Source organism: Piliocolobus tephrosceles, chromosome 19, assembly GCF_002776525.5.
Source record: "Piliocolobus tephrosceles isolate RC106 chromosome 19, ASM277652v3, whole genome shotgun sequence".
Classification (NCBI taxonomy): domain Eukaryota; kingdom Metazoa; phylum Chordata; class Mammalia; order Primates; family Cercopithecidae; genus Piliocolobus; species Piliocolobus tephrosceles.
Window position 1 is genome coordinate 6,407,040 of NC_045452.1, and position 26,521 is coordinate 6,433,560.

Sequence of the window (26,521 nt, forward strand, 5' to 3'; positions counted from 1 at the left end):
GATGGTGCTGGCAGGGAGGACCCTGGGTCCCCAGGCAGTGGGCTGAGGGCTTTGGACACCTTTCCACACCTAAGGGGCTACATGTCATCTTTAAGCAGATGTTCTGCCCACTGTGTGCTAGAGCGGGAGGGTCATCTCGGGGCTTCCATTCTCAGATGTAATTTTCAGCGTCATTGGGATTGGGCTGAGTGACTGTTTAATCACTGCTGTCTTGGCAGAGATGTTTCTAGGGCGTTCCTTGGTGCACCTCTCATCGGTGGCTGCCCGGTGAAGCGGGAAAGTTCCTCAGCCTCTCCAGTGATTCCTTCCCTCCTTCCACCAACCAGTGCTTACTGTAACACCCACTATGCACCGGGCACTGCCCTGTTCCCAGTGGGGAACGAGGCCAGGACGGGCCCTCCTCACCCGCACTCTGGCTCGGGGTAGGGGCGACGGCAGCACACAAGGTCACATAGGTCACACATTAGCTGAGGGCTGCTATGGAGGAGGATGACAGGGGGCAAGGAGATGCTCACAGCAACAAGCACAGCAGGGCAGTGACTGCTACTGGCTGTCACTTTCTGAGGACCAGGCTTGTGCTAGACGCTTTACTTTTCACAGATACCTGTGGCCAGTGAGGGATAGGCTCTGAGATGGGAGTAAGTTGCCAGAGGCCACACAACCTGGGAGAGGCAATCGAGGCATGAAGGATGAGACCACCCTGAGAGTGGTGGGGGTAACATCAGGGTTTGACCAAGGGAAAGAAGTGGTATTAGAACCTCTGGCTGTCAGAGGCTGGCAGGGCTAGGGAGCAGGTGTGAGAGGCCACCACCACTGTCAGGAGAGATCAGAACCTCTGCCCAGGGAGAGGACAGCCCACCAGGAGCCTGCTTCAGAGCAAGATCGCCAGAACTAGTGGTCAAGGTCTGTGAGGGGCAGGGGACTATGAGGGGCACGGATGGCTGCTGGGAGGATGAAGTGCCATTTGCTAAGGTTTTAGCAGGTTGAGTTTCAGATGCTGGTCACACCCAGGAGTTGGGGGTGGGGCCTTGGCTGTTGGGGTCTGTCTGCCTCGGGCCTTCCCACCCCAGGGCCCGTCACAGAGTTGATGGGTGGTATTAGAGGGGCTAATGCTGCCTGTGGCAGGATGGGGAGGCTACGTGGGTCTCCGGAAAGGGACAGAGGTCAGGGAAGGAGCAAGAGGGGTGCGTGCTGGGTGGGGCCTGGTGCCACCCTGGGCTCACAGCCAGGGGCAGAAGCCCAAGCTTTGAGCTGCCCCTCGTGTGGGGAGGCCTGGTCCAAGCACCTGATAAAGTCACAGGGGCATCCTAGGGTGTGCCCCTCCCTGCTGGCAGGAAAGGTGGATGGGGAGGCCCTGACTCGCAGGGTTGGTGAAAGATTCTGCCTGGGGCCTCTAGGCCACCCTGCCTTGCCCTGGCCTCAGTGATTACTGCTACCCTTGGGAGCCACTGTGACATCTCCTGCTCTCCCAGGTGGATTTCACCACGGCACCACGTGCAGTCCCCAATTCCCTGGTCTCAGCCCAAGCCCCACTCTACCTCCTCCTGCAGGAGTGAGGCCACCCCTGCCCACTGTGCTTAGGCACCTCACGGTGCTCCCACAGCCTGAAGCCTCCACCTTGCTCTGGTCCCTGCCTATCTGCTGGCTCCTGGGCTGGCCCAGCAGAGTGCCCTCAAGGGAAGGAGGGGGCCAGGCCTCCCTCCTGGTGCTTTTCCTCCCTGTGATTAGCAGTGACCCAGCTCCTGCGGGGGTAGTGAGAGTCAGAGAGGTGCTCAGTTATCCCAGGGCTGGGCCGAGGCCTGGCCACCCATGTAAAACAGCGCAAGGCTGAGCTCTATCAGTGCTCTCTGGGAGAAGGGCGCCAGGGGGCATCACAGCAGGGTGACCTTATTGAATCCTAACTGGATGCGGTAGAAGTGAGTCCAACATGAGGGCTGGGTGGGCAGAGGCCTCGCACACACCCTCCTCTCCCTCATGCACCTGGCTTCAGGTAGACTGTCCAGGCAGCAGCAGACAGACGTGTCACACCATGGTGTGGACCCTGCGGTGCCCCATGGAGGAGAGGGGGTCAGATGGATTGTTGCCAGATGATTTTCCGAGGCCAGTCTCTGCTGCTCGGCTTTCAGAAGAGCTCCCTTTCACTGTCCAGCCTGAGGTGGGGCCACAGGGAGGAGGCTCACACTCTTCTCTGTGTTTGGCAGGTGAAGGGCTGGATGCACAGTGGGAGCCAGAGGCGGGGGGCTGCAGGGAGCACACCAGTGACCGGCCCTCCAACCCTCCAACCACTCAACAACATCGCCACAGCAACCAGCAACCAGACGGCAGCAGCCGAGACAGACACAAGCGGACGGCTTCCCACCGTCGCTGAGGACAGGGAATGACTACGGCAAATCAGGCCACTTTGCTGACTAGGGAGGTGGAGTGTCACTAGTGGGGAGGGGCGGCCGCCGCCCGCTGCACAGAGCGCCATGCCGGCTGGAGAAGAGGCGCTGGGGCAGGGGCTGCAGTGTGGCTCGGCCTCACCCCCCTGCTGGCACTGAGTACCTCCAGGGCAGCTGGGCTCTCGTCTGCCTGGTCTCAGCATCCCCTGTGGTAAGAGGGAGAGGCACCCCGTCCCGTGCTCCTTGTCTGGGCCCGCTGCTGCCAGACCATGGGATGTCGGCAAAGCTCAGAGGAAAAAGAAGCAGCCCGGCGGTCCCGGAGAATTGACCGCCACCTGCGCTCAGAGAGCCAACGGCAGCGCCGCGAGATCAAGCTGCTCCTGCTGGGCACCAGCAACTCAGGCAAGAGCACCATCGTCAAACAGATGAAGATCATCCACAGCGGCGGCTTCAACCTGGAGGCCTGCAAGGAGTACAAGCCCCTCATCATCTACAACGCCATCGACTCGCTGACCCGCATCATCCGGGCCCTGGCCGCCCTCAGGATCGACTTCCACAACCCGGACCGCGCCTACGACGCTGTGCAGCTCTTTGCGCTGACAGGCCCCGCTGAGAGCAAGGGCGAGATCACACCCGAGCTGCTGGGCGTCATGCGGCGGCTCTGGGCCGACCCAGGGGCACAGGCCTGCTTCAGCCGCTCCAGCGAGTACCACCTGGAGGACAACGCGGCCTACTACCTGAACGACCTGGAGCGCATCGCCGCAGCTGACTACATCCCCACTGTCGAGGACATCCTGCGCTCCCGGGACATGACCACGGGCATCGTGGAGAACAAGTTCACCTTCAAGGAGCTCACCTTCAAGATGGTGGACGTGGGGGGGCAGAGGTCAGAGCGCAAAAAGTGGATCCACTGCTTCGAGGGCGTCACAGCCATCATCTTCTGTGTGGAGCTCAGCGGCTACGACCTGAAACTCTACGAGGATAACCAGACAGTAAGTGGGGCCGGGGGTTTTCCTCTGCTTGTTCCTGCTGTCACGGGTTCTTGGAAGCAAGAGGACTCGCGAGGTCCAGGACAGTCCGCAGCCAGAAAGGGAATGAGGCGCAGGCCTGGCCCTGCTGCACGATAACTGAGGCGGCTCCAGCAAGGTGGGGGCAGAGGGAACAGGGTGTGGAGTGCAGGTGTCATGTCCCATGCCTGAACTACTCAGGGTGTGGAGGCCACAGGGCAAGAGAGTGTGAGGCTCCGCCGGGCATCCGTGGTCAGTCCATGTGATAGTTTGGCAAATCCATGAAGCTCCTGCCAGCACCAGTCTCCTACCAGCGTGTAGGTCCAGGAACAGCAGCCAGCCCCACAACCCCATCTTGAGCCTGAGAGTCTGGCAGAGATGGGGTTAAGAGCTCTTTAGAAGGGATAAGCCAGGTCCTGGTGGAAAGGGGACGACGTGAAAGCAGGTGTTGGGATTCTTTCACAGTGGTATGAGCACAGCCCAAGGGAGACCTGGGCCCAGTGCCAAGCACTGGGGGCTTGAGAGTGGAGTTGCTGGAGAGAGTGGGGAGCCAGGTGAAGCAGCGGAGCAGTGTGCTCAGGCCCAGCCAATACAGAAGGTCTAGCATACGAAGGGGGCCACAGCCAGGAGTGGCAGCGGTAGAGGCTGTGGCAGACAAGGGAGGGGCTGTCTTGCCAGGCAGGACGCCCTGAGCACAGATTTCAAGTCTCTCCTTAAGAGAGAGGCCTTTGTCCCTGGGGATGGGATAGTGGGGGCAAACAAGGAGTCATGAAGTTGTGGGTGCCCTGGGGCTAGCGGAGGGTGATACTGGGAGACAAGGGCCCAGCCTCCCACTTGGGAGCACTGGCCTCCAAGGTCACTCCTTGCTTCACCCAGTTCTAAGGCAAGCTTTATTCTTTGGGTTCAGCCAAGAGCAACAATGGTTCTAGCTTTGGCCCTGTGCCCCAGCCAGGGAAACTGGACAGCTCCAGGCTGTGGCCATGGTGCTAGAAGCCTGAGTGTTCTGAGAGAGAGGATCTTTGGCTTTCATCAGGCAGCTGGGGAGGCAGGCTTGCCTCCCTCCACTCCTCGCTTCAGGGCTCTCCCTGGAACTGTGCCTAGGTGTTGATGGTGTGCCTGAGGGGAACAAATGATGGATGGGCAGGGAGGTGTGTACACAGGCAGCTGGATCCACCCTGCTCCCGGTGTTTATCTGTGTGCTCTCCAGGGTTCTGCCCCTTACCCTATGGTTGCCCCCAGTACAGCCCCATGTGTGGTTCTGGGCAGAGGGGATATCCCAGTAGATGAGTGAGGTCAGGCTCCCTTGATGAGGCATGGCCACGGGCAGAGGCCTTGCAGCTGAGAAGCTGCAAGGCAAAGTGAGGTGCTCAGACTGGACCCCTGGGACAGTGCCATGGTGGGTCTGCCAGCCACCCTGCAGCTGCCAGTCACACGGGCTTGCATCCATCAACTCAGTGGCAGGCATGGCAAATTCCCCAGGCACCAGGCCTGGCTCCCAGTTGCATCCTTTGACCGGCTGTGCCCGCAGGTGTGCTGGACCCAGGAGGCAGGATACCTGGGCCTTGAGTTGGTCCAGTGTTTCATGGAGGGCTTCGGCTGTTACCTTTGCTTTCTGAACTTGTCAGTGAGGAGATGACCCAGGCGTCTTCACACATGGGCCCAAGGCTAGGCCTTTGCCTGCCCGCAGCCCTCTCAGCTCTGCCTGGCCTGTGCCTCCCACCTTGCTGCCTCTCTCTTCTCTCCTTCTGCTCCAGCCGTGGTCAACATGTTTTGCTCTAGCAATATTGCTCTGTCCAGCCTTAAGCTTGTAACAATCCTGATACCTGCCTCTCATCCCCCTGCCCTTATCCTTCAGGTCTCATCCCAAGTGGCGCCTCCTGGGAGGCCTTTTCTGACCTAGCCTGGCACCTGCACACCCCTCCATCTAGTAATGTGTGAGTGAGCTCCTCAGGGCAGGCCCCGGATGGGCCGGGGGCCGCTGTGGGCCCTCACATCTCTAGTCTTCCCTCTCCCAGGGCTGTCCCTGGGGAGAGCCACGGTGGGCGGCCATGAGCAGGGACAGCAGCCACTGGCCTGGCCTCAGGGATCCCTGTGAGGTTCCAGGCATTCAGGGCATTTTCTAAAGGGAGGGGCTGGCAGCCAGGCTGGCACACCCACCATCATCAGCCTGGTTTCTGCAGGCCTGGGGAAGTGGTTGTTCACCAGAAAAGGAAATTCTTGATGAGAAACCCAAGCAAGGCTGGAAATTCACTGGATTCCAAATGATTCTGACCTTTCATGCTCTACCAGTAATATGTGGAGATGGAAAACAAACAGGCTGCGGAGGAAAGACAATCCCCTCCCGCGATTCCTCCCGCTGGCTGGGCTGGCCCTGGAGGTGGGCTGGCCCCTAGAGTGGTGCCGGCAGTGAGGACAGCCTGCCTCCAGCCGGACCAGGGCCAGGGCCAGGGCCAGTGCTGGCATAGGGGCTGGCACAGGGCTGTCACTCTCTGCCGTCTCCTTTTGGAATATGCTGAACTGTCCTCCCTCGGCCCTGTCAAAGGCAAGGCAGCCAAGAACAGGCCATGCTTATTTTCACAAAAGCCGAATGAACCTTGGGGCCCAGTGCCAGGGCTCTGGACATGGCTCCTCCATGGCTCTGCTTCTGTGCTCAGTTCCCAAGGCCTCATCTTCCCTGATGCTGGCAGAGCCTCCCCACCCCCACGCCTGGTGAAGGAGCCACAGCCCCCCGGCCCACCCGCTGGCTTCTGCGTCAGCATGTTGCCAAGGAGAACATCAGTGTCTCTGGGCTCCCAGGTGTGAGGGCTGCTGTGAGTGCAGGGCAGCACCTCAGAGCGGGGAAGGCAGATTTCGGGGTATCTGTGGAGTATGGCAGCAAGCCATACAGGGAGCCGCGCCCCCCATGGCCACAGTTCCCACCCTCATCCGAAGGAGTTGGTGGACCGTTGTCCTGACCAGGGCCGAGCCCTGCAGGTGTGGCAGGCACCCCCCAGTGCCCCCAAGCCCAACACTCAGCTGGGGCTTCCTCGGGCAGCACGGGAGGCCTGAACACAGCCCAGCAACGCAAGGGGGTTTTTCTGGCGCACCTGTCCCCTAAATGATCCCATGGGGCAGCAGCGCCTGTTATTTTTGTCACAGATCGAGACGCCAAGGCTCAGGCACACGGCCGGCGTTGCGGGCCCCCAGCCCACAAGTCCACGAGGACAGTTCCTGAGAGGCCATGTGTCACACACAGGACCCACCATGGGCCTCCCACTTAGCCAGAGCCATGGCAGAGGCTCTGCCCCTCCTCTTTAGTACATTCACACAAAGGTCAGTCAGCAAAGACAATCACTCTGCTGCCCTAGGAGGGAAAGGCAAAGAGGAGAAGCTGGCACCTACCAGCCCACGCTGAGGGACAGACACAGGTGGCTGTGGCCAGCAGAGCCTGGGTCTTCACTTGGCCCCACTGGAGGCACCACCCGGTGGGCACTTGCTGCCCAACCTCTGCCCTTGCGGATCAGCTGGCCGCCTAATGCTGTGGGATCCTTCAGAAGGCAGGATTAAAAGGTCCGGTTGTAAAGTGTCAAATGTTCTCATGTGGAAACCCACAGGGAGCTCACTGCCCATTTCCCGACGGAGCTGTCAGCACTCCCAGCCCTGCGGCGGGTCTATTGTGCACCTGTGATGGACCTGCTGTGTGGGCGCAAGGCTCAGGCGGGGGCTGGGCATGAGGGTTAGTGCAACTCTCCCAGCAGCACAGGGAACTGGGGGACAAGCAGGAGGCAGTCACACCAGCCCAGCCATAGCTTCATTTCCACAAAGCCTCGTGCTGCCGGGGACACCTGCCCTGTCTTTCTAGAGCTGGCAGGCAGCAGTTCCCAGCGGTGTCCCCATTGTGCTTTCATCCGGGACCCACGGTAGTCACTTGAGCCCCATAGGCAGGCTGGGTCACAGCAAGGTGCACCGTGGGAGGCCTGGTGTCTCTGCCACTTATCTGAGAGACAGCTGGTCAACATGTTATCAGTGAGGGTACCCAGGGAACAGGGGACCTAAGAACATGACTTTTGTGGGGCAAGTTCTGCAGGTGGCAAGTGCTTGAGCAGCCAGCCTCCAGGCAGGTGGCCTCTGCCCAGCCCTGATAGTGATCCCTCATCCTGGGCCATTGGCTTCCTGCGGAACCCCTCCCCACTCCAGGACAGGTCAGCACCCCTAGCACACCATGAGGGCAGGTCCACATCCACCCAGCACAGCCTGTGCTATGAGCAGAGGGCCTGGCACACAGTGGGTGCTCTGCAGACTTTGTGGAGCAGGCGGAAGGCGGTAGGCTTGGAAAAAGCTGGAGCTCCAAGGCCCTGGCTTCTGGGTGCAGAGCAGCTGGGACACTCAGCCCTTCCCGAGGAGACCCACTGCTGGTCCGTAACAGGAGTGTGTGTGGTGCCCTGAGGAGGGGCTGCCCAAGGCCATCCTGTGAACACAGCATGTTCCTGCCACCCTAGCACTGTGGTTTATCATTTAGCCCAGAAAGGGAGCTTGTTTTAGTGCTTTAAAAATGGAGTTTAAACATTTGTGCCATAAAATGGCATGTTGTGGGTGAAGCAAGGTGTTTCCAGTAAGATAGGCTTCCACCTATTGATGACAGAGCTGGTTATATTTGTCCAAAGAGGGAATTACAAATGGGCAACAGCCAGACACAGATGATCCCCTCTGCCCAGCATACCAGGGCTTAGATTGAGAAGGGACCTTGCAAATTCTTTAGTGTCCTTAACCAGCCGGCTTTGCAGATGAGGACACTGAGCCTGAGAGAGGCTCCTTCACATACCCCAGGGCTGAGACACTGGCTCTCAGCGAAGGTCCTGGCACTGGCCCCTGGGAATTCCAGCGGCCCCCTCTTCACCCTACTGGTCCTACATCCTGTGGGTGCTGGGGTGCTCCAGCAAGGGCCTTGGGGCTATAGACTGGGTTCCACCCTGGGAGCTGCTGTGTAGCCAGCATCCCCTCAGGAGAGTGGAGGACAGTGACACCTGGGCTTGGGAGAAGTGAGTGGCTGTCAAGATTGACACTCCCCTCCTCCCCTTGTCTCCTGGCCTAGTCAGTGGCAGGATCGCAGGGAGCCCTAGCAGAACATGGTCTCACTCTGCCTCTTGTTCCTGACCTGGTCAAGGGCATAGCTCCAAGCCAGAAGGCCTGCTGCCCTTTTCCCGACACACACAGGTCTCCCAAGCAGCTCCCTCTGATCTTGCAATGTGCCAGGGCCACATGCAGTTTGTCTGCAGCATCCTTAAGTTATAATGACCCTGGAACAGCAGAGCCTCCTGACCAGAGCCAGAAGGAGGGCCAGGCTGGCACACTGGGCTCCTGAGGACTGGACGGCCCCCATGGCAGTGTAGCTTGAGAGGCTCCACAGGGGTGGGAGACACAGAGGACCAAGCCCACAGCAGCATCCTGATGGCACCTTGCTTGGCAGACGTGGAATTGGGAGCAGGGCTCAGCTGGCCACATGATATCCCCAGCCCACATCCCTCTCTAAGCTTGGCCTGGCTTCCTCTCTATGGCCTGTTATCCTTCCTGAGCACTGGAGCGGCGGGACCAGCCTCAAGAGGGCTGGGCACACACCTATAGTTGGGCTACCCATGACCTAGAGGCCCCACCAACACTTGTGAACAGCCTCTGCCATCCCTTCAGCACCAGCTCCCCACATTCAAGTTCCCTTGCCTCATTGCCCAGCACTCAGCCTTAACTGGGGCTGCGGCCACCTCAGTCAGCCTTGGGCCGCTCTGAGCCTGTGGTCGGTGCTCAGCGAATGCTGGATATCTGCTCGCCTAGGTTCCCAGGCTTTTTGCATGAGCCCATGGGGTGCTGGCTCAAGCCCAAGATGGGAGAGGGATGAGCAGGGAGGGGTGGAAAAGGCAGCATGTCCTGGCACCTAAATTGAGGCCCTTGCTAGCACATCCGTCCTTGGGTTAGCTCCTTCCTTCCTCTGCTCCAAGGGAGGATACAGCCACAAGGCCCCTGTCAACAGCAGCTTCTCCTTCCCTGTCACACTGGGAGCTTCCAAGGGTGGGGCCATTTCTTAGCCTGCCTTGCCCTGGGTAGGTCCTTGGTCAGAGGTCAGTCGCAAGGCAGGAGGAGGCAGGGCCCTGGACTCAAGCCCCTGCTGCTTGGGCTGCCCCCACACCTGCTCTGCCTGTGGGGCCTTTTCCTTTGGCCCCCAGCTGCTTGTTGTCATGAACCTGGTGGCTCTGTCGTTCAGTGCATCAGCCACCCCTCCATGATGGTCACCTCTTGCTGTGTCACTAGAGGCCATTCCCAGGGCACAAGCTCTCACTGAACACAGCAGGACAGCAGCCAGGATGCCAGCCCCATTGCTCCATCTCCTCCACCATGATGACGTTGTCAGGAGCCTTGGCAGAACCTCCATGGGGATGTCCATGGTGTTCCTCAGACCTCTCAGACTAGTGCTCCTACCACAGCGTGTCAGCCTGAGTGGGCTCTGCCAGGCCCTCCTTTATGGGAAGGTGGGGTCAGTCTCTTGCTCTAGTGCTGGTAAGCCCTGAGGGAGGAGGGAGGAGAGCAAGCAAGCTCTCTTTGGCACTGTGCCGGGCAGGGCTGCCCCCTGCAGAGGAGAGTACTGAGACTCAGGGCTAGTGGTGGCAGAGGCTCCCTTTGTGCATGCCAGGGCAGTGAGGGGCTAGAGCTGGCTCATACTGGCTCACAAGAGCTAATTTTTCAATTTTCAGGACATTTGTGAGCTGTTTGACATTATATTTGTGGCTTCAAATCAGCCAGGTGGGAGTAATCACAACCCAGGAATTGGCAAATGCTACAAAACAGTTCTACTCCTCCCCAGCCCCCGCCTCCATGCCAGTTGTTAGACCAGCGCACCACAGCCAGTGACTCCCAAGCATGGCGGGGAGAGTCTGCCAGCCAGGCTCAGTCACTGGAGTATGGCAGGATTGATCCGCTTCTGCCATCTTACTGAAGAACCTGACAGTGTCCTTGCCTTTTGGTCCCCCACTGTGCTTCCCCAGTGACTCCCAGCTCTGACCCTGTGGCCGCATGGTTTGTGTCTGTTCGTGTTTACGCCGCTGGAGAAAGGGAATTTGCCAGAGCAGCTCCTCACTTGCCTGCCTCCCTCCCGCTCTTCCTCGGCAGATTTTAGAGAATCCTACTCCATAGAGAGCAACCTTGGATTGGCTAACATGAGACCACAAGCTGGGGGCCCTCTGATGTTCTGCATCCAAGAACAAGGCCTCTGACATCCATGCAGGAAGCAGTCCTTGTTCACCCAGTATGTGTGGGCCCTGGGCCCGACAAACTCACGGTCTAGGGATAGAGACGGTCCTATCCCTTCCTCCCCCAGGTCAGCTGGGGATGGCATCAAGCAGCCCCTGGAGGACCTGTGTAGCCAGGGCTGGCCTCAGGCTGGCTTCCCCAGTGCCAACGAATGCTGACCACATGCTCTCTGTGACTGGCCCTGAACCTTCCCTAGGAAGCAGTTTTCTAGGTGCAGAGAAGCCAGGCACGGGGGCCTCCTCTGTCCCAGAGACCAACTTTGCAGGAGAGAAGGGGACCTAGACATTGGGAGCAAGGCCTGGGCAGATTGGGATGAACGTGGGGGTGGTGATCTGATCTGGACCTTGCAGAATCCAACCAAGGCTGTGGGGGAGCAGTGGGGACAGTCAACAAAGGCAGGACTGAGGGGGCTGTTGGGGGGCCATGAAGAGCACAGAGCTATGCACAGTGCCCTGCGGCAGGGGTGACGGAGGACCAGGCGGCATAAGGTCCAAGCGGGCAGGGCAAGGTCCCAGGCACAGTGTCCAATCCCAAGTGTGGCCCAGGGTGGGCGTTGCTGCCTGAGTGCCCTGTAATGATGGAGCCAGGATTCAGCCCCAGGACCGTGTCCCTCCCAATTTATGCACCTCCTGCTCTGCCTCGTGATCAGGCTGGATGTTCACAATGATGCCCTGCCTGAACTGTTCCAAGAGCTTCAGGGCAGAGCTGCTTCCCACCCCACATCCCCTCAACCTGCATCTGCTAGGCTTGTCCAGGCCAGCGGGTAATTAATTTCCTGAGCACATTAGCTCTGCTCGATGCACACACATAAGAACAGCTCTGGGTTTTAAGACACAGATTACTATTGTTTTAAGGGATTTGTATAATCCAATAACTGAAAAACAATTTTCCACTATCTAGAACAGACTCCATGGTGGAGGCTGAGAGTGCTGACGGCCTTGCTGACTTGGGGGTCCGTACTAACCAGTGTAGATGGGGGGGATCTGCCACTCAGGGGAGTCCTGTGACTGGCCCTGAACAACACAAGAGCGCAGCGAGAACGGGATGCAGCCGCAAGGCTCTGTGCTGACCGGAGGCATAGCCCTCTTCATCCGAGGCCCCACTGGCTTAGTCTAGTTTCTGGAGGGATTGGAATGACAGTCAGCTAGGGGGCATAGTCCTGGGCATCTCAGGGGGGACACCCAGTGTTGGCCAGGGCAGAGTGAAAGGTGCTCCTTCTCCCTGCACGTGGCTCCTGTCTGGATAGCAGACAAGCTTAGGCCAGCTCAGGAGCCTGGCTGCAGCTCACCCTAATCCCTGCTTCATCACACCTCGTGGTGGACATGTCCTCAGCTCATGTACTTTCTCTAATGTCATTAATAATCAAACCAGAGTTGGCTGGGGCCCTGGGCCGTGTGTCCTAAGGGTTCCAGCCTAGGCCGGTCAGGGCCACAGCCCCACACACCTTTTCCTGGCCTGCGGTGACCACGGGAGAAGCAGAGCAGCATCCTGACCAAGGGGGGAGCCTTGAAGGCAACTTGGCCCAGCTGGAGGAGTGACAATGGGCAAGCCCCTGCCCCGTGGGGCCACCTAGCTCAAGCAGTAACGACCCAAATATGTATTTTTTAAGGGTGAATATTTTTGAAAACCATCTTTTTGGCCACAGGCAGAGGTTCCCCACTGGGATCTCTCCCCACTACCCCCAGTTTCTCATGTCCCTCCCAGGAAAGAGCCTGAGCCTGCTGCAGAGGGGCTCACAAGTCCTTGAGCCTACAGGTGTGGGTCTGAGGCTACAGGGCCATCAGCTAGGAGTGCAGAGTGCACCCACCTTGCCGAACAAAGCAAAAGCAAACCAGGCAAGGGTATCAGGCTTGGGTTCCTGGGGATCCTCTGGAGCCGAAACTAGGAGGGGTTTCTCACACTGTGGTTTCTTCGCATGGTGATGGCATGCAAGCCCCTGGCCAGGCCTGTGTCTGTGTTGACAGCTTCCGGTCTACGACACACCTGTGTCATGCTGTTTGTTAATTTCCCTTCAGCGACTGACACTGGCTGATGGGGAGAGAGGGGGGCAGGTTACTTAAAAGCAGCAAGATTTAACACAAAAACAAATAGGAGACAGTTCTCAGCGGAAAGAGAAATGGACTGGGGCTTTGGAAGAGGCCAGTCCTCCCAGTAGGGCAGGAGAGCATATGGGGTCAATGTGAGAGCAGGTGGGACCCAGGTGCTGAGGGTGCCCATGGCCTCCCTTTCTGGGTCTGGGTGTGAAATCAGGGAGCCGGACACAGGAACTTCAGGCCTTTTCAGAGCAAATGCTCCCAACATCCTGACATCTTCTGTCCCAGGACTGGGAGTCTTTGAGCATTGTTAAGTCACCACCTCCGGTCACATGATGCCTGCCACGTATCACACACCTTGGGGCTCTGCCTCCTTAGCAACTTTGACCAACACCTGTGGGAATACGGAGGGTCTCATTTGGACCTAAGACCCTGCAAGTCAGTGATGATTGAGATCTGGTGAGAGCAAAAAAGCAAAACAGAGTGACATGAGGGTGAGGGGGTTGGCACCTTGGGCCTGTGCTGGGAAACAGCAGCCACCCACCTGCAGGGCTGGACAGGGGTGCCAACATCCTGGAGGCTGCACGCAGACTTCTGGGAGAGCTCTGCCTGGTGAGTGAAGGCCAGCTGAGGCATGAGAAAGTGCTCCGGGTACAGCACCACCTCCATCTCACACTGGGCCCTGGCACTGTGGCTGGGGCCCTGGCCTGGCTGGGGCCCAGGGTAGTCATGTGGACCTTGTGTCCATCTGGACTGCCCAGGTGGAGGTTGGCGCAGCAGCACAGCTCCTGGGCTCCCGCCCCTCCCCTGGCTAGTGAGGAGGTAGGGCAGTTCCGGAAGTACTGTGAAGGCTCAGGCTGTAGGATAGCATGTGTGTGCTGGCTGACAACAGAATACTGGAAATGGAAGGCCCGGAGAGGTGAGCAGTTGGCAGAGCCTGGCACAGGGCGTGCTGGTGCCCCACATGCACAACTTCTAAGCCTCCCAGCCTGAAGGGGGTCCCCACCACACAGATGAGGAAACTCGGCTTTCAGGAAAAGTCCCTGCGGCAAAGTGGGGGGTCTTCTGATCTGGAGGTCCTGCCGCTGCCCAGGGGAATGGGCGGGGCTGGGAAGCAGCCACCCTTGCCATTACTGCGGGTCACCCCACCCCCTCCACACTGCACACATAGGGAAACCAGGAAGGGCAGACAGGACTGCCCAGGCAAGGTGGCAAGGCCGAACTGCTGCGGGAGGCAGGGAGCAGCATGCTCAGCTGTTTCTGGCAGGTTCAGAGCAAGGGCTTTTCAGGCCATTAGGGCCTGAGCTAGGGCTTTAGAGGCAGCCTGTTATCTTGTTTAAACAGCCCTTGCTGTTTGAAGTGCCAGGCTTGGCTGGTGCTGTTACTATGAGCACTGCAATTGTCACCAGGCATAGTTGCAGGGAGGAGGGGGCCACCGGCAAGCAGGGGCTCTGACTTCTGGACTCAGCTGGAACACACCCCTGCCCTGGCCCCCATCCCAGAGGAGCCCCATCTGTTGCTGGCCTGGGACCTACGAGCCTGAGTACTCTGTACAATGAGCCCCTCCCAAGCTGCCCATGCCCTCCTGAGCTGCCTGCATGGGCAGCTGAGCAGCCCTGTGCGGATGGGCAGCGCTGTGCGGTGGCTTTTCTCATCCCCAGGGAAAAGTCGAGGGCCTCATGAAAACCCAGGGCCTGAGAGTGTCTGAGGGCAGGAGTTGTAGCCACCCCAGGTTGTCAATCCTCCTGTGCCACTCAAGAGTCTCCACTTCAGCCAGGCGAGTCCTGTGAACTGGGGGCCTCTGTCTGCAGGTGGCAGCAGCTGGGGTGTAGGGAGCAGAAGCTGGGGCAGGAGCAGGGGTCCCAAGCACAGTGTTCCAGCAAGAAGCACTGGAACCCACCGAGGGAGCGCAACAGTGGAGTTGGGTCTTGGGGCCTCTGCACACAGAACCCCAGGGGGTTGGCCACAGGGTGTGAAAATAAAACCCACAGCTTCATTCGCCAGAATACAGGATCAGATAGTTCCTGATTGTTTTAAAGCCAGAAGAGCACCTACTTATCAAATGCCTCTTCAGTCTCTTCTGCCAGATTGACCCATTGACCGACGAAGCCACAGTGAGGAAGGACACAGGCCAGCTGTCGCTGGAGGGCCAGCCTAGGGCAGGGCCTGCTGCGGGGGAGGGAGGCCCAGCCCGAGCCCCTTCAGAGCCTCCTACAGGTGCCCATCACTCACCCCAGCCACACCCTAGGCATCCACAGAAGTGGTGGGTCTGAGTGTGAGGCCTGTGCCCCCCGCCCTGACCCAGCCCATCTGTGGGCCAGGAGCAGGTGCATCTGTGCAGAAGGGTGGGGCCAGGGGCACACGGGTGGGGAGCAACCAGGCAATCCCAACCCCTGCCCCCATGCACAGCTGCCACGCTAAACACCTGCAGCATGCGCCATCTGGCCCTGCCTGCCATCCACCCCATGCTGGGCAGAGCTGGGGAGAGCAGTCCCCAAGCAGAGAGCACTGTGCTCATAGGCAGACCATGGACAATGAGAACAGGGGCCAATGGTGCTAAAAGCTGTGCAGCAAATTAAAAGGGTTGGGGTTGTGACTAGGGCTTACTTCAGGTGAAGGAGTCTGGTAGCTGACTAGCTACACAAACCCAAAAGAGCAACCCGTGCAGGGTAGCACAGCAAAGGCCTTGCGGCGACAGAGACAGGCGCAGGAGTCAGGAGATGAGCTGGGAGGGGCCTGGATTACACATCCTGCCATGGAAGGTAGTGGAGGGTTTGTACAGGGGGCAGCCCCAGAGCAGAAGCAGGTAGGTGGATCCTGAGGAGACATGACTGTGGTGGAATGGGAAGGAGATTGCCCAGGAGGTGCCCTCATGGGACAGAACGCAGAGCCATAGCCCAGAACGGGCCCTCTGCATGCTATGAACCAGGGCCCCAGCTTCCTGCCTGGTAGGCTGTGTCATGGCCTGGGACCTTTCTCCCCAGGCAGGAGTCATCTCCACCTGCTCCCTGGCTGGCACAGCCTGGTGTTGGCCACCCCAAGTGTTAGCATTCTCTGCCTGCTAGAGAGGTGGCGTCCCTCTCTGGGGACTCAGTACTCTGAAGTCAGGATTTTGCTATGCTCTTTTCTGTCCTTTGAGGCAGGAGAGTGCTGTGCATGCTACAGGAGCTTAGGAATTGTCTGAGGGTGACCAGCGGGGGTCCAGAGGAAAGGTGCTAGGAAGACATGGAGGCTTCCAGGGGAGGCTGGGCCTGAAGCTCAGCTCCATATCTGATGTGTCATCTTAGGAAGAGCAGTGTCTTCATGAGGCCTGGACAGTGCCTGGGTGGGAGATAGTGAGCTCCAGCCTCCTTGGAAGACCTGTTGACCATGTTTCTCTTCTGATGCACTTCACTGTCAGCCAGAATAACTGCTGTCTCACCGCTACCAGGACCCGAGCCTCTAGGGTAAGGTAGACTTCAAGGAAAACCAAGGCAGCCCAAGTGGGCCTGGCAGCAGAGCCGAGGGCAGCCCCACCAGAGCCACGGAGCCAGCCCTGCTGGCACCCAGAGGCCGGGGTGGGCCTGCCCTCCCAGGGCCCCGAGCTCTGCCCCAACTCTTTAGGATTGCACCCTGCCTTGTTAAGGGATGAGCTGCTGCTCCTCTCAGGTCTCTTTGGGAGTCCTGAATCCGAAGTGAGCCTGGGAGAAAGGGAGTCAGAAGAGGGTTGGGTGCTGAGCTGAGTGAGGGTCTCAAAACCAAGGGCACTCCAGAGCACGGGTACCCAGGGCCTACACTTGGGAGGCCTGTGGCTGGGCCAGGAGACACAAGGATGAAGCAGTGTGGACTTGAGAGCCGTGGAGTGGCGGAGAAAGGGTGCCAGGAGCTGAGGTGTTCGAGCTGAAACAGAGCCCTCCGTGCAGGCAGGGCCGAGCCTGTGACCCTCAGCATTTCAGATGCTCACAGAACCACGGGGGCAGCAGGGTTCCGTGTTAAAGGCCAGGCTGGAGGAGTGGAAAAGCTACCCCAGCCCTGGCAGCTGTGGGAGTGGTGGCTGCCCTGCGAGAGAAGGCTCAGAGCACAGGCAGGCCTTCTGCTGGGAGACAGGACCCAGCAGTTGAGCAGGCACCAGCCCCCCCGCCTCCCACTTCCTGAGGCTGGCCGTCAGCACCATGTGCCCTGTGCTGTCCCTGCAGACTGGCTCCAGGGACAGGCAGGAGCTCACTGACTCATTAACCCTCATTAATCCAATTCTCCAATCTGTCAAGGTAGCATTGAGGTTTGCGGGAGGAAGAGGGAAGCACTAACCAGATTGGACTGTAAGTGACCCCGGTCATCCAGCTCTGTCCCCAGACACCTCCCCATTTCCTGAGGCCAGTAGCAGTGGGAGGATGACCAGGCCTGGGGGATGGTTCGGGCTCTCCTTGGGGCAAGGGTAGTGGGCCAGGCAGAGGGGCTTAGGCAAGCCAGGTGACCTCTCTGAGCCCCACTTTCCACACCTAGAATGGAAACATTTCAAGCCTCGTGAGCCCAGGAGCCTCTCACAGCCACTTCTCAGAGGTGAACAGAACTAGAGGGCATCACGGCGGCCCCCACACAAGAGGAAGTCTAGACTGACAAGGCCACAGGGTGACAAGGGCGAGCCACGTTCTGGGGCCCTCCCTCCAGTGCCCCTTCAGTAACGAGGATGCCTCCCCTCCCACCAGGAGGCCTACCCCAGCCATGGTGCTCCAGCCAGGAACAGGTCACCAGAAGTCCTCCCCTCTCCCCGGCCCACTGCCCTGTCTCTCAGGGCACAGCAAGCCAGGCCCCTGTGGGGGCACACCAGCCCCAGCTCAAGGGTCAGCAGCTTCACTCGCCACTGGTCTGTGCTGTGGTGAGAGACTCTGAGGGTGAGGGTGTCTGCCCTGGTTGTCATGGAAACAGCTGTGCGTCTGCCGAGAGTTCATGCCCAGCTCAGCAGAGGGAGGAAGCAGCTGGCCTGGGAGGCAGCTGTTGTCATTGGCTCCTGAGAGCTCAGTGTTGGGAAGGACCCAAGGACCTACCACACTCTGAGGCTGGTGAGCACATGGGGCAACTCAGGCCTCTCTGCCCACCATCTTTCTTTGGGCAGCTGCACCGTGGCCTTGTCTGTCCTCTTTTCCACTTGGGGTCAGCTACGATTCCATCTAGGTGCTGGGTGAACCAAGCACAGGGGCGCTGCCTCAGAGCCACTTCGAATGAGGGGGCAGGATAGCATTGGGATTCCAGCAGGCGATCATCAGTCGCTGGGGAGGCCTGCGCGCCATCCCTGTGAGCGTGAGCAGGAATGACTCATGCCTCCTCCACCTGCTCTCACGCTGAGCCTCTGCCGGGGAGGGGCCTCACTGTCTGCCTGGTTTTTGTCTGTCTGCCCCTCTGTCTCCCAGTCCCATTACCTGTCGTGCATCCTAAGCTTCTGAGGACAGGGAAGGTGGAGAGTGGCAGAGCCAAAGAGGCTGTCCTGTGACATGGCTGGCTGTGCACCGGGCAGGGGTGCAGCCACAAATCTCCAAGCCCAGGCCAAGGGAGAGAGGCAAGCGCCCTGGACTCAGTTCCGCCTAGCAGCAAAGAGTGGCCCAGAAAAGTCTCAAGTGCTTGGGACAGGGCCCCATCTGCATATGATGTGTTGGTGCCTGGAAACAGAGACATCAAGACAGGCTTCTCTGAGGTCAGTGGTGATGCCAGTGAGGTGAGGCTAATGCCAGTGCCAGCTGCCCCGAGACACCAAAGCACTCCAGGGTCCCCCAAGGTCACTTTAGTAGAACTGAATGACCATCTTGGACAAACAGCTTATTTGACTGAGGCAGGAGCTGCGGCCCAGAGCAAAAGTGACATGCCCAGGGTCTCACTGCGGTTTGGTGGGAGAATTAGGTTCCAGAACACAGGACCGCCAGTACCTCCCAGGCCCTTTTCTCAGGGAGCCAGCAGGGCCATGGGCAAGCAGCCAGGCTCCACAGGGCACCCAGGTGCCCAACAGAAGCCCCTTTGGACTTAACCCTGTTTGAGACAGCCCTGGTCCCTGACAGTCCTCAGATCCCAGTGGCAGTGGGCAGTGGGGTGTCTGAAACAAAGGTGCTCCTTGTTTCCAAACCAGAGGCGTCTGATCACAGAGCATGTCACTAGGAGCATGTTCTGAGAAGCCAGGGAGCCCGGTCCCAGGTTTCCATCCTTAGACCAGTCCTCTCCTTTGCAGCCTTAGTCTCATCCATAGCAAGACTGGAGCCTTTGGGGTAACCAGAAAAGGACAGGAACTGCCCCTGGCATTCATGCAGGGACCAGGAGGGCCAGAACACAGGCACCCTCAGCCTCCTGTCTTCACCCTGCAGCCCAAAGGAGGGCCGCCTGACCCCCAGACCTCACTTCTCTCCCAGAACCAATAAAAAGACTCCCAGCTGCATTTCTGGTTTCTGAGGGACCCTTCTGCTTCCCCAACTGCCACAGCCCCAGGCCCTGCCTGGAGGTCTCTAGAGGAAGCAGAAGAGGGATCCTTCGGCCTCGTTCCCAAGCACAGCAGGCTCTAGGGCCCAGTGCTTACCAGGCCATTTGCTCTTTGCCTCCCAAGACCCTTGGGAGGTCCAGGGACCTGGTCACTGGCAATGCCTTCCACCAGGTATGTGGTTGAAGAGGTGGGGGGAGCATGCCAGGGTGTAGCCAGGAGGCCAGGTGACCACAACCAGGGGTACGACAGCCCTGGGCACAGCAGGTCTGCGACCAGGGCAGGAGGACAAGATGGACACTTAGCAGGAGGCTGGGCTGAGCTGCTGGTGGAGTCAGGGTGGGACTGTGGCAGGGATACCCCCTTCCCCAGCAGGGACAGGGCCACATCCTGAGAAATGGAGCATCAAACACCAGCAGGGTGGGAACTGCAAGTGCTCAAGGTGAACACAGTGCAGCTGCGACCTGCAGACTGGCTGCAATGGGGGGCCTGGCCAGGAGAGTCCAGAGACGGACACCAAGGCCAGATCCTGAAGCACAGAAGACCCTCTGTGGGGATAGGGACCTGACTGCAGGGAGCAAGGTGGCCGATGTGGACCCATCAGGAAGGCAGGGGCCTGGTCTGGGGGCCCCACTGCTCCAGCTGGGCAGAGCTACCCCGTGCTGTGCTGTGCCATGGAACGCCAGCCAAGAGACCAGGAGCAGGGAGCGCTCTGATAGGAACATCCAGCTTTCAGGTCTGACACGGCCCATTTTACCAGAAGAAGGAGTCCTGCTCTGAGCATAGCAGCCCCCTCTGCCTGGGACCTCACAGGGCTCACCTCCAGGCTAGCACCCTGGCCCTGTGGCTAACCCTGGCCAGGAAGACACACGTTAGACAGCTGCCTGGACTTGGTACCCTGCTGTGGCTGCAGCTCCCCTGGGAAGAGAGCTAAGTGTTCTGACGTTGGCTAAACTGCATCTTTACAACAGCTGGGGCCCCAGCGCCACCTGGCCCTATGCCCAGACAAGGCCCTGCTGGTCCCAGCATCCTTCTCTCCCACAGATCTTACCCTGGCTCCCACCCCAGCACTCTGGCCAGCACTGCTTCCCTGTGTCACAGTCCCGTCAGCCCCTCACACACTGGCTCCCAGCTGCTGCCACCACCTTAAACTGTCTCCAATAGCCTCCTGCCCATACCCCTTTGGCCTGAGGGTAGATGTAGGCCAAGCGCTTGCACCTACAAGCTTCCCCAAAAGGGAAGTGAACTCAGGAATTCCTGATGAGGATTCCAGGACTGGCTGGGGAAGCACGGGGCTGCAAGCAAATAAGCTATTTCCTTTGTGACTGATACCATCCTTGGATTTCCTCTGGTGTCTTCACTGTTCTACAGCTACAGATGCATCTAACACAGGCGCTGGGCACAGGGGGCTGACACCACAGGTTCCTCCACCCGGTGCACCTGCCAGGACCTCATGCATGATCTGATGGTAGGATCCACTCACCCTCTCCCCACTAGAGAAGTCTGGGAATGCCTGTGTCCCAGACTCCCTCGGCTGCACTCAGGATGGCCCGGACAGGTTGCAGAGGCTCCTGCCCACCAGGCTTATCACACAGGGCTCTGGGAAATGGAGATGGGCAGTCAGTGTCAGCCGAGGGCAGGCACCAGCTACCAATGGAGGCATGTTGGTCACTGTGTCAGCAGTGTCCCCATGTCCCTCCAGCAACACCCTGCCCAGTAGACAGCCCCACCAAGGTGTCCCCAAGCTTCTACCACAAAGCGAGGCCTAGAGGGGTCAGAGACTTGGCCGGCACTTTGTGAAGGGTGACAGCATGAAGCTCATCTCCATATGAAACCTCTGCCTCAGCCCCTCAGTCAGGGCGCTGCCCTCAGAGCCTGGTACTCAGTGGCCCTGGTCAGGCCTGGCGGCTCAGCTGCAGGCTGGGTGGCCGCAGGGCTGGCCTGTCCATGGTGAATGGAGCGCATTCATGTCCACAGCTTTGCTCCCAGCCCCACAGCTCTGCTCCCAGCATAAAAGCTGAATTCACGGTTCGGATGAACACTCCTGGCTTTTCTGCAGTGGGCTGACTTGAGTTTTTCAGCCTGTGACAGAACTGAGGACTTGTTCTACAGATGAGGAAACTGAGGCCCAGGGTGGGACAGACTGTTCCCGGCCCCACCCTTCCCAGCAATGCGGCTGCATCTCCATGCCTCTGCCCCTCCTGCAATGCCTTCCCTTCCCCTCAGCCCCCAGAGGCCCATTCGAAATGTCCTGCTCCTGTATCACCCCTCGCCCCTGCATTCCTGTGGTGTGTCACCTGTCAGGGTCACAGCTGGCCAGCACTGTCTGCAGCAGTGCCAGCTGCATACAGTCACTTGTGCCTGGGTGTGGGGACTAAGCTGTCCATGCATATCCCACATCAGCCCTCAGCCTCCTCACGAGGGAAGTATGCTTACATATTCTGTGTGTGTGTGTGGTTATTTTTTTGGAGGGAGGACAGGTTCAGAACAGCTGGCAGCAGGCAGAGCAGGGGTTTGGACCTACATTGGCCACTCCGCAGCTGCCACACCAGCTCCAGCATTTCCTCCTGCCCGTTCCCACCCACCTTGTTGAGAGCAAGGCTGTCTGCTTGCCTCCATCCCTCACACAAGAGCACCTGGAGAGCCTCTGCCCAGGGAGGTGAGGAAGGGGAGAGGGCGGTGGGGACTGCCATGAAGGCATCTCAGAAATTGGCAGGGCTGGGGGATCCAGGTCATCTGTGTCTTAGGGATCATGCTGGTTCCACGAAGAGCTGAAACTGTAATGTCACCTGCATTTTATGTGAGGTTTGAGTTGGGCCAGCTGGCCTTGCTCTGTGCTGTGGTCACAGCAAACTGCATGGGGTCCTGTGGCGTAAGGGACCTGGTGGACACTGAGTGGACAGGGAGACCAGATGGGTCAGTACAGAGCCTTCCCCAGCCATGTGGCCATGTCACACTGCCACCACCTACCTATTCCCCAACACAGCACAGTCTGGGGGCCCTCACCTGGCTGAGGTATGTGGCGAGGCTCTGAGCTGATGGTGTACGTTCAGCCTGAGTAGGTGTTTGCATGTGGCTGCCCCCAAACCAGTGTGATTTGGGGCTGCGTGGATCCAGAGTAGGGAGGTGATGGTCCCACCATCTCTGGGGTGTCTGCAAGGGTCGGGGTTTGAGAAGGGGTTGGACTAGACCAGTGTCCCTGAGGACTTCCTACATGCTGGGAGCTGACATGGGAATCTGAGAGTGCGTCCGGCCTCCTGGAGGGGGCCTCGGGTTGCCCAGAGAGGAGCAAGGAGGAGGCCCAGAACATACCCCTTCCTAGAACAGGAAGGTGGGGTGACCCTGCAGGGTGGCCTCCCGCACTTCGGTGACCTCTAAGGCAGAAGGTGCATGAAGCAGGCATGAGGCCCTGAGCACTGCTGGCCACCCCTGCAAATGGAGGGGCCCCACCTGAGTTTGGGGGCCAGGGCTCATGTTTCAGCCATTTTGACTGGATCTTTTTCAGTTTATTTTCTAAACCTCAGTGTACTTGAAGCACCGTACATGATTCCTCACTTCAGGACATTCTGTTCAAGTTTTCATAGCAGAGTTATTCATTCCTTCGTCCATGCAGGGGGAGGGTGGTGGTCATCATCACCCTGATCCCCTGCCCCCGGGCCCGGTGTGAAGATGACAAGTCAGTGCGGTTGGCTGAGGGCCTGGGCCAGGCCACGCACACCTGGACGGTGCCGCACACGTGCCAGATGGGGCCTCAAGGCCTCTGGGATCCCACAGCAAACAAGAAAAACAGTCAGACATGTGCCAGCCTCTGTCATGTGCTCACCATGTGCCCGGGACCCCATCTGTGTGTGCGTTTGCCTGGGTAAGCCTTGCTTTGTGGAGCTACCATGACCCCTGTCTCCTCACTGAGGGGCACAGGGCGACAGGCTGCCAGGTGAGGGGCTGAGGGGCCTTCTGGCGGCCAGTGGTCTGCTTAAGGCACAGTGAGTTGTGGGAACCAGGAGTAACTTGGAGGTGGGGCTGGAGGTGCAGGGGGATAAAGACCACCTGGGTCATGAAGGGCTGGCCTGTCTGGCTGAGGGGTCCAGAAGCACAGTGAGGGTACGACATGGCTACGGGTCTGTGGCAGGGCACCTGAGGACATTTGGAGTGCAGGAGGAGGAGCGCTTCAGAGCAGGCCAGTGTCCCTCCCACCTGGCCCAGTCCCTGGTCCCCAGGTGGTCACTGAGCTACCACATGCAGGGCGTTGGTCTTAGCAGGACACCTGTGGTGGCAGGGACAGGAAGGACGCCCCACTCTGGACTCCTCAGGGAGCTGCAACCACAGCACAGGGTGGGCTGCAGTACTCAGGACTGTGGATGTCTGTCAAGGCAGGGTGTAATGGATGAGGGGTCAGAACGTGTGAGGCTCTGGATGAGCCTCTCACCTCCCTACCCCCAGCCCAGATGCTTGTCCCGCACAGCTGCCTGGGATGTCATTAGCTGGAAAGCCATGAGTGCCTGATGGGGAAGGGATGGGGTGTGGGGAGGTGTTTAGGCTGTGACAAAGGGATGCTAGCTCCGAAAACAGGCCCGCAGCCCAGAGCCTCTTAAAATGCAAATATGCCGCACCTGGGAGGAAGCCTGGAGGATGCCTCTGTTGCCTCCCACCGCAGGCCCATGAGCTTTCAGACCAGCAGAAAGCTGATGCTGGAATATGCGCGCACCTGCTGGGGAACCTGTGCGCCTCAGCTCCGAAGTGCAGGAGCCAGACTCCAGTATGCATGTCAGGTCCCGTCCAGCTGGGATGCAGGAAGCCAAAGGCAGCCCTCCCATGACCCAGCACCGAGGGCCAGACCTGTTACCCAGGAACATTGGTAACTGGAAGAGCTCAGCCTGGTACTTGGGGCTGTTCTGTGCCCCACAAACAGAGGGACCGACTGCAAGGAGACTGGCCTGATGGGGAATGGGAGAGGGGCCGGGCCAGAGGTGCCGACACGGTATGTTTTAAGTAAGGTCCAGGTGGCTGTAGGTGGGATGGAAATGCATCCAGCATTCATCGTATCGGCCATTGCATCTCCAGGCTAAGAGGCCACAGGAGCCCCCCAAAGAGCCAGGCTGACCTCGGCCCTGTGGCCCGCAAAGAGGCGTTGCTGGCTGAACCCCCATCTGCAGAGTCAAGACCTCTCCTGCTCTGTCCCACTGAGCTGGCCCTGCATTTGGGTAGCCTTCCCTCAGCTGCTTCATGCTGCGACAGAGGGAGGCGGGTCTTCCAATGAGACCTCGCAGGTGAGAGGACGTCCCAGTGCCAAGGCGAAGCACAGTGGGTGTGGCATGGAGAGGGCCCACTGGGGTGCCAGTGGTGGCCACAGGGCAAGGCCCAGCAGCTCTGGGTTCTTCCTGTGTCAGCACCTCTGTACCTTCTCATAACAGTCCCAGCATTGTACAGATGAGGAAACTGAGGCCCAGAGAAAAGAAATGACTTGTCCAAGGTGCAGCACGCACTGGCAGTGAGTAAACCCCAGACCCCGTGTTCATGGCCAGGGACACCTGCCCCTGTGTGTCACCAGGAGAATCTTGGTGGAGAATCAGGAGCGAGGGACCTCGCCCTCCCAATTCACCAGGCGCAGGCTCCTCTCTGCTCCCTACCTTGCCCTGGCCGCTGGCCTGGGAATGTACTTCCAGGTGCTGGACCTGGTCTGGCCAGCAGCCTGGCAGCCATGTTCAGGGTAAATACTGGCAGGCCAGCAAGCTGGAAGCCCCTTAGGGATGGGCTGTCAGGTCCCCTGCTGTGGTGAGAAAACCACCACCTGGGGCAGAGTCCCTTCCACAATGGTAAGTCTATTTGGACCTGTCTGAGCAGGAGCTCTCTTCTCACAAATGGCCAGGAAGTGACTTCCACACCACCCCAGGGACTGCATCCAGCTGCCTGGTGGCTGATCCGCCTTGTTACAAATCACCTCACCATTCCCCGATGCCAAGCAGTGAGATTCCCACCGTTGCACAAGCTTCTCATGGGAACGGTGTGCTCCGTGTTATTTATGTAAATAAATGTGCAGACAAACCCCAGCCTCCTAGAAGGTGCCATCTTGCTGGTAAGCAGGCCCTGGAGAGAGTGGGATGGGCACTGGAGCCCTGGGCTGGCATCACAGCAGTGAATGGTGGGAGTGTTTCCGCCTCCCTCCCCCACCTCCCCCCATGGCTGCCTTGGCAGCCACAGAAGTGAAGGTAAGGAGGACTTCTCGCCAGAAGAGGACGCTGCGGCAGTTGGAAAATGCCAGGCTCTCAGCTGCACCCTGGCGAGTCAGCCCCTCTTGAGGCCTTGGGCCCCATGTGTGAAGTGGGGAGCCCTCCCCCTGGCCATGGGGTCATAGTTGGCAGAGGCAGCTCCTCTGAATCTAGGGTCTGTCAGGCTGATGGGGGAAGTCACTGCAGGACAAGGGGGTGATGCACTACGGTGGGGCAGGGTCACGTGACTCCAAAGCTGCATCCAGCTTTGCCCCAGTGGCCCAGGAGCCACAGGTGAGCTGTACCAGGACAGTATGGAGGCCAAAACCCCACACAGGCCAGGAGAGGCCAGGAAGGAGAACGGAGCCACATCCATCCAGGGCAGGAGGATCCAGGGGAGCCCACAAAGGCCAGATGGGTGCAGGAGGCATAACCAGTCATGTTTTACAGGGTGAGCAGAGCACAGACAGGTCAGAGGGCTGCGAGGCCAGGCCCTGGAGGCCAGCAGAAGGCATGCTGGGGCTTCATCCCTCCCATATGTGTGCTCGAGTCACAGTTTCCAGAGCTACAGCCTCAAACAGACAGCTGTGTTTTCAGTGATTGTGATTTGAGTGTCAGGATGCCGCTTTGCCCAACTGTCTGCACTCTGGGCTGCAAGAGTGCAGGCACCGCTGTGACACAGGCGTCCAAGGTCACCAGGCAAGCACCAGGGGCCAGGCTGGGCGCTAGGTCAGGGGACAAGACTGGGCTCCTGGCCTTGCACCACCTTTCCCCACTGCCTGCTCTGCAGTTGATCTTTCATACCCAAATATGAGGCTCTTCTCTGGGTTTGGCTTCCTCTTATCAACTTCAGTGGGTCAGAGTCCTGACTTTGTAACCATCTGTGGTTCTTCAGCCTACCCCTGTGTCTTGTCCCCCATCTCTTAAGAGCTGCAGGCCTTTGGTCTAGGGACAAACCCAGGATGCAGCTCCTGCCTCACTTGCTGGTCCATCAGCACCACACTGCCAGCACCACACTGTCCCACGCTGGGCCTTCTGACCTTTACAGCCTTCCTGTTCTATAAAGATTCCAGGATGGGCACCCACCCACCTCCTAGTAGGGTGGAGCCCATGTGCAGCGAAGGCTCAGCCTGCGTCAGGGACGCTGGGACGGAGTGAGGCGGCAAGCTCAGGTGCTTCCCAC

The 26,521-nt window shown here is 59.1% G+C and overlaps 1 protein-coding gene across 1 annotated transcript in view; it reads left to right on the top strand.

The window, feature by feature from the left end:
• The first annotated feature begins 2,187 nt into the window (after nt 1-2,187).
• GNAZ (G protein subunit alpha z) overlaps nt 2,188-26,521 on the top strand; it is a 29,617-nt gene continuing 5,283 nt past the window's right edge. Inside the window, exon 1 of the mRNA XM_026448222.1 lies at nt 2,188-3,373. Within this exon, the coding sequence (XP_026304007.1) occupies nt 2,651-3,373 (723 nt within the window). The 5' untranslated portion in view covers nt 2,188-2,650. The remainder of the gene's footprint in view (nt 3,374-26,521) is intronic.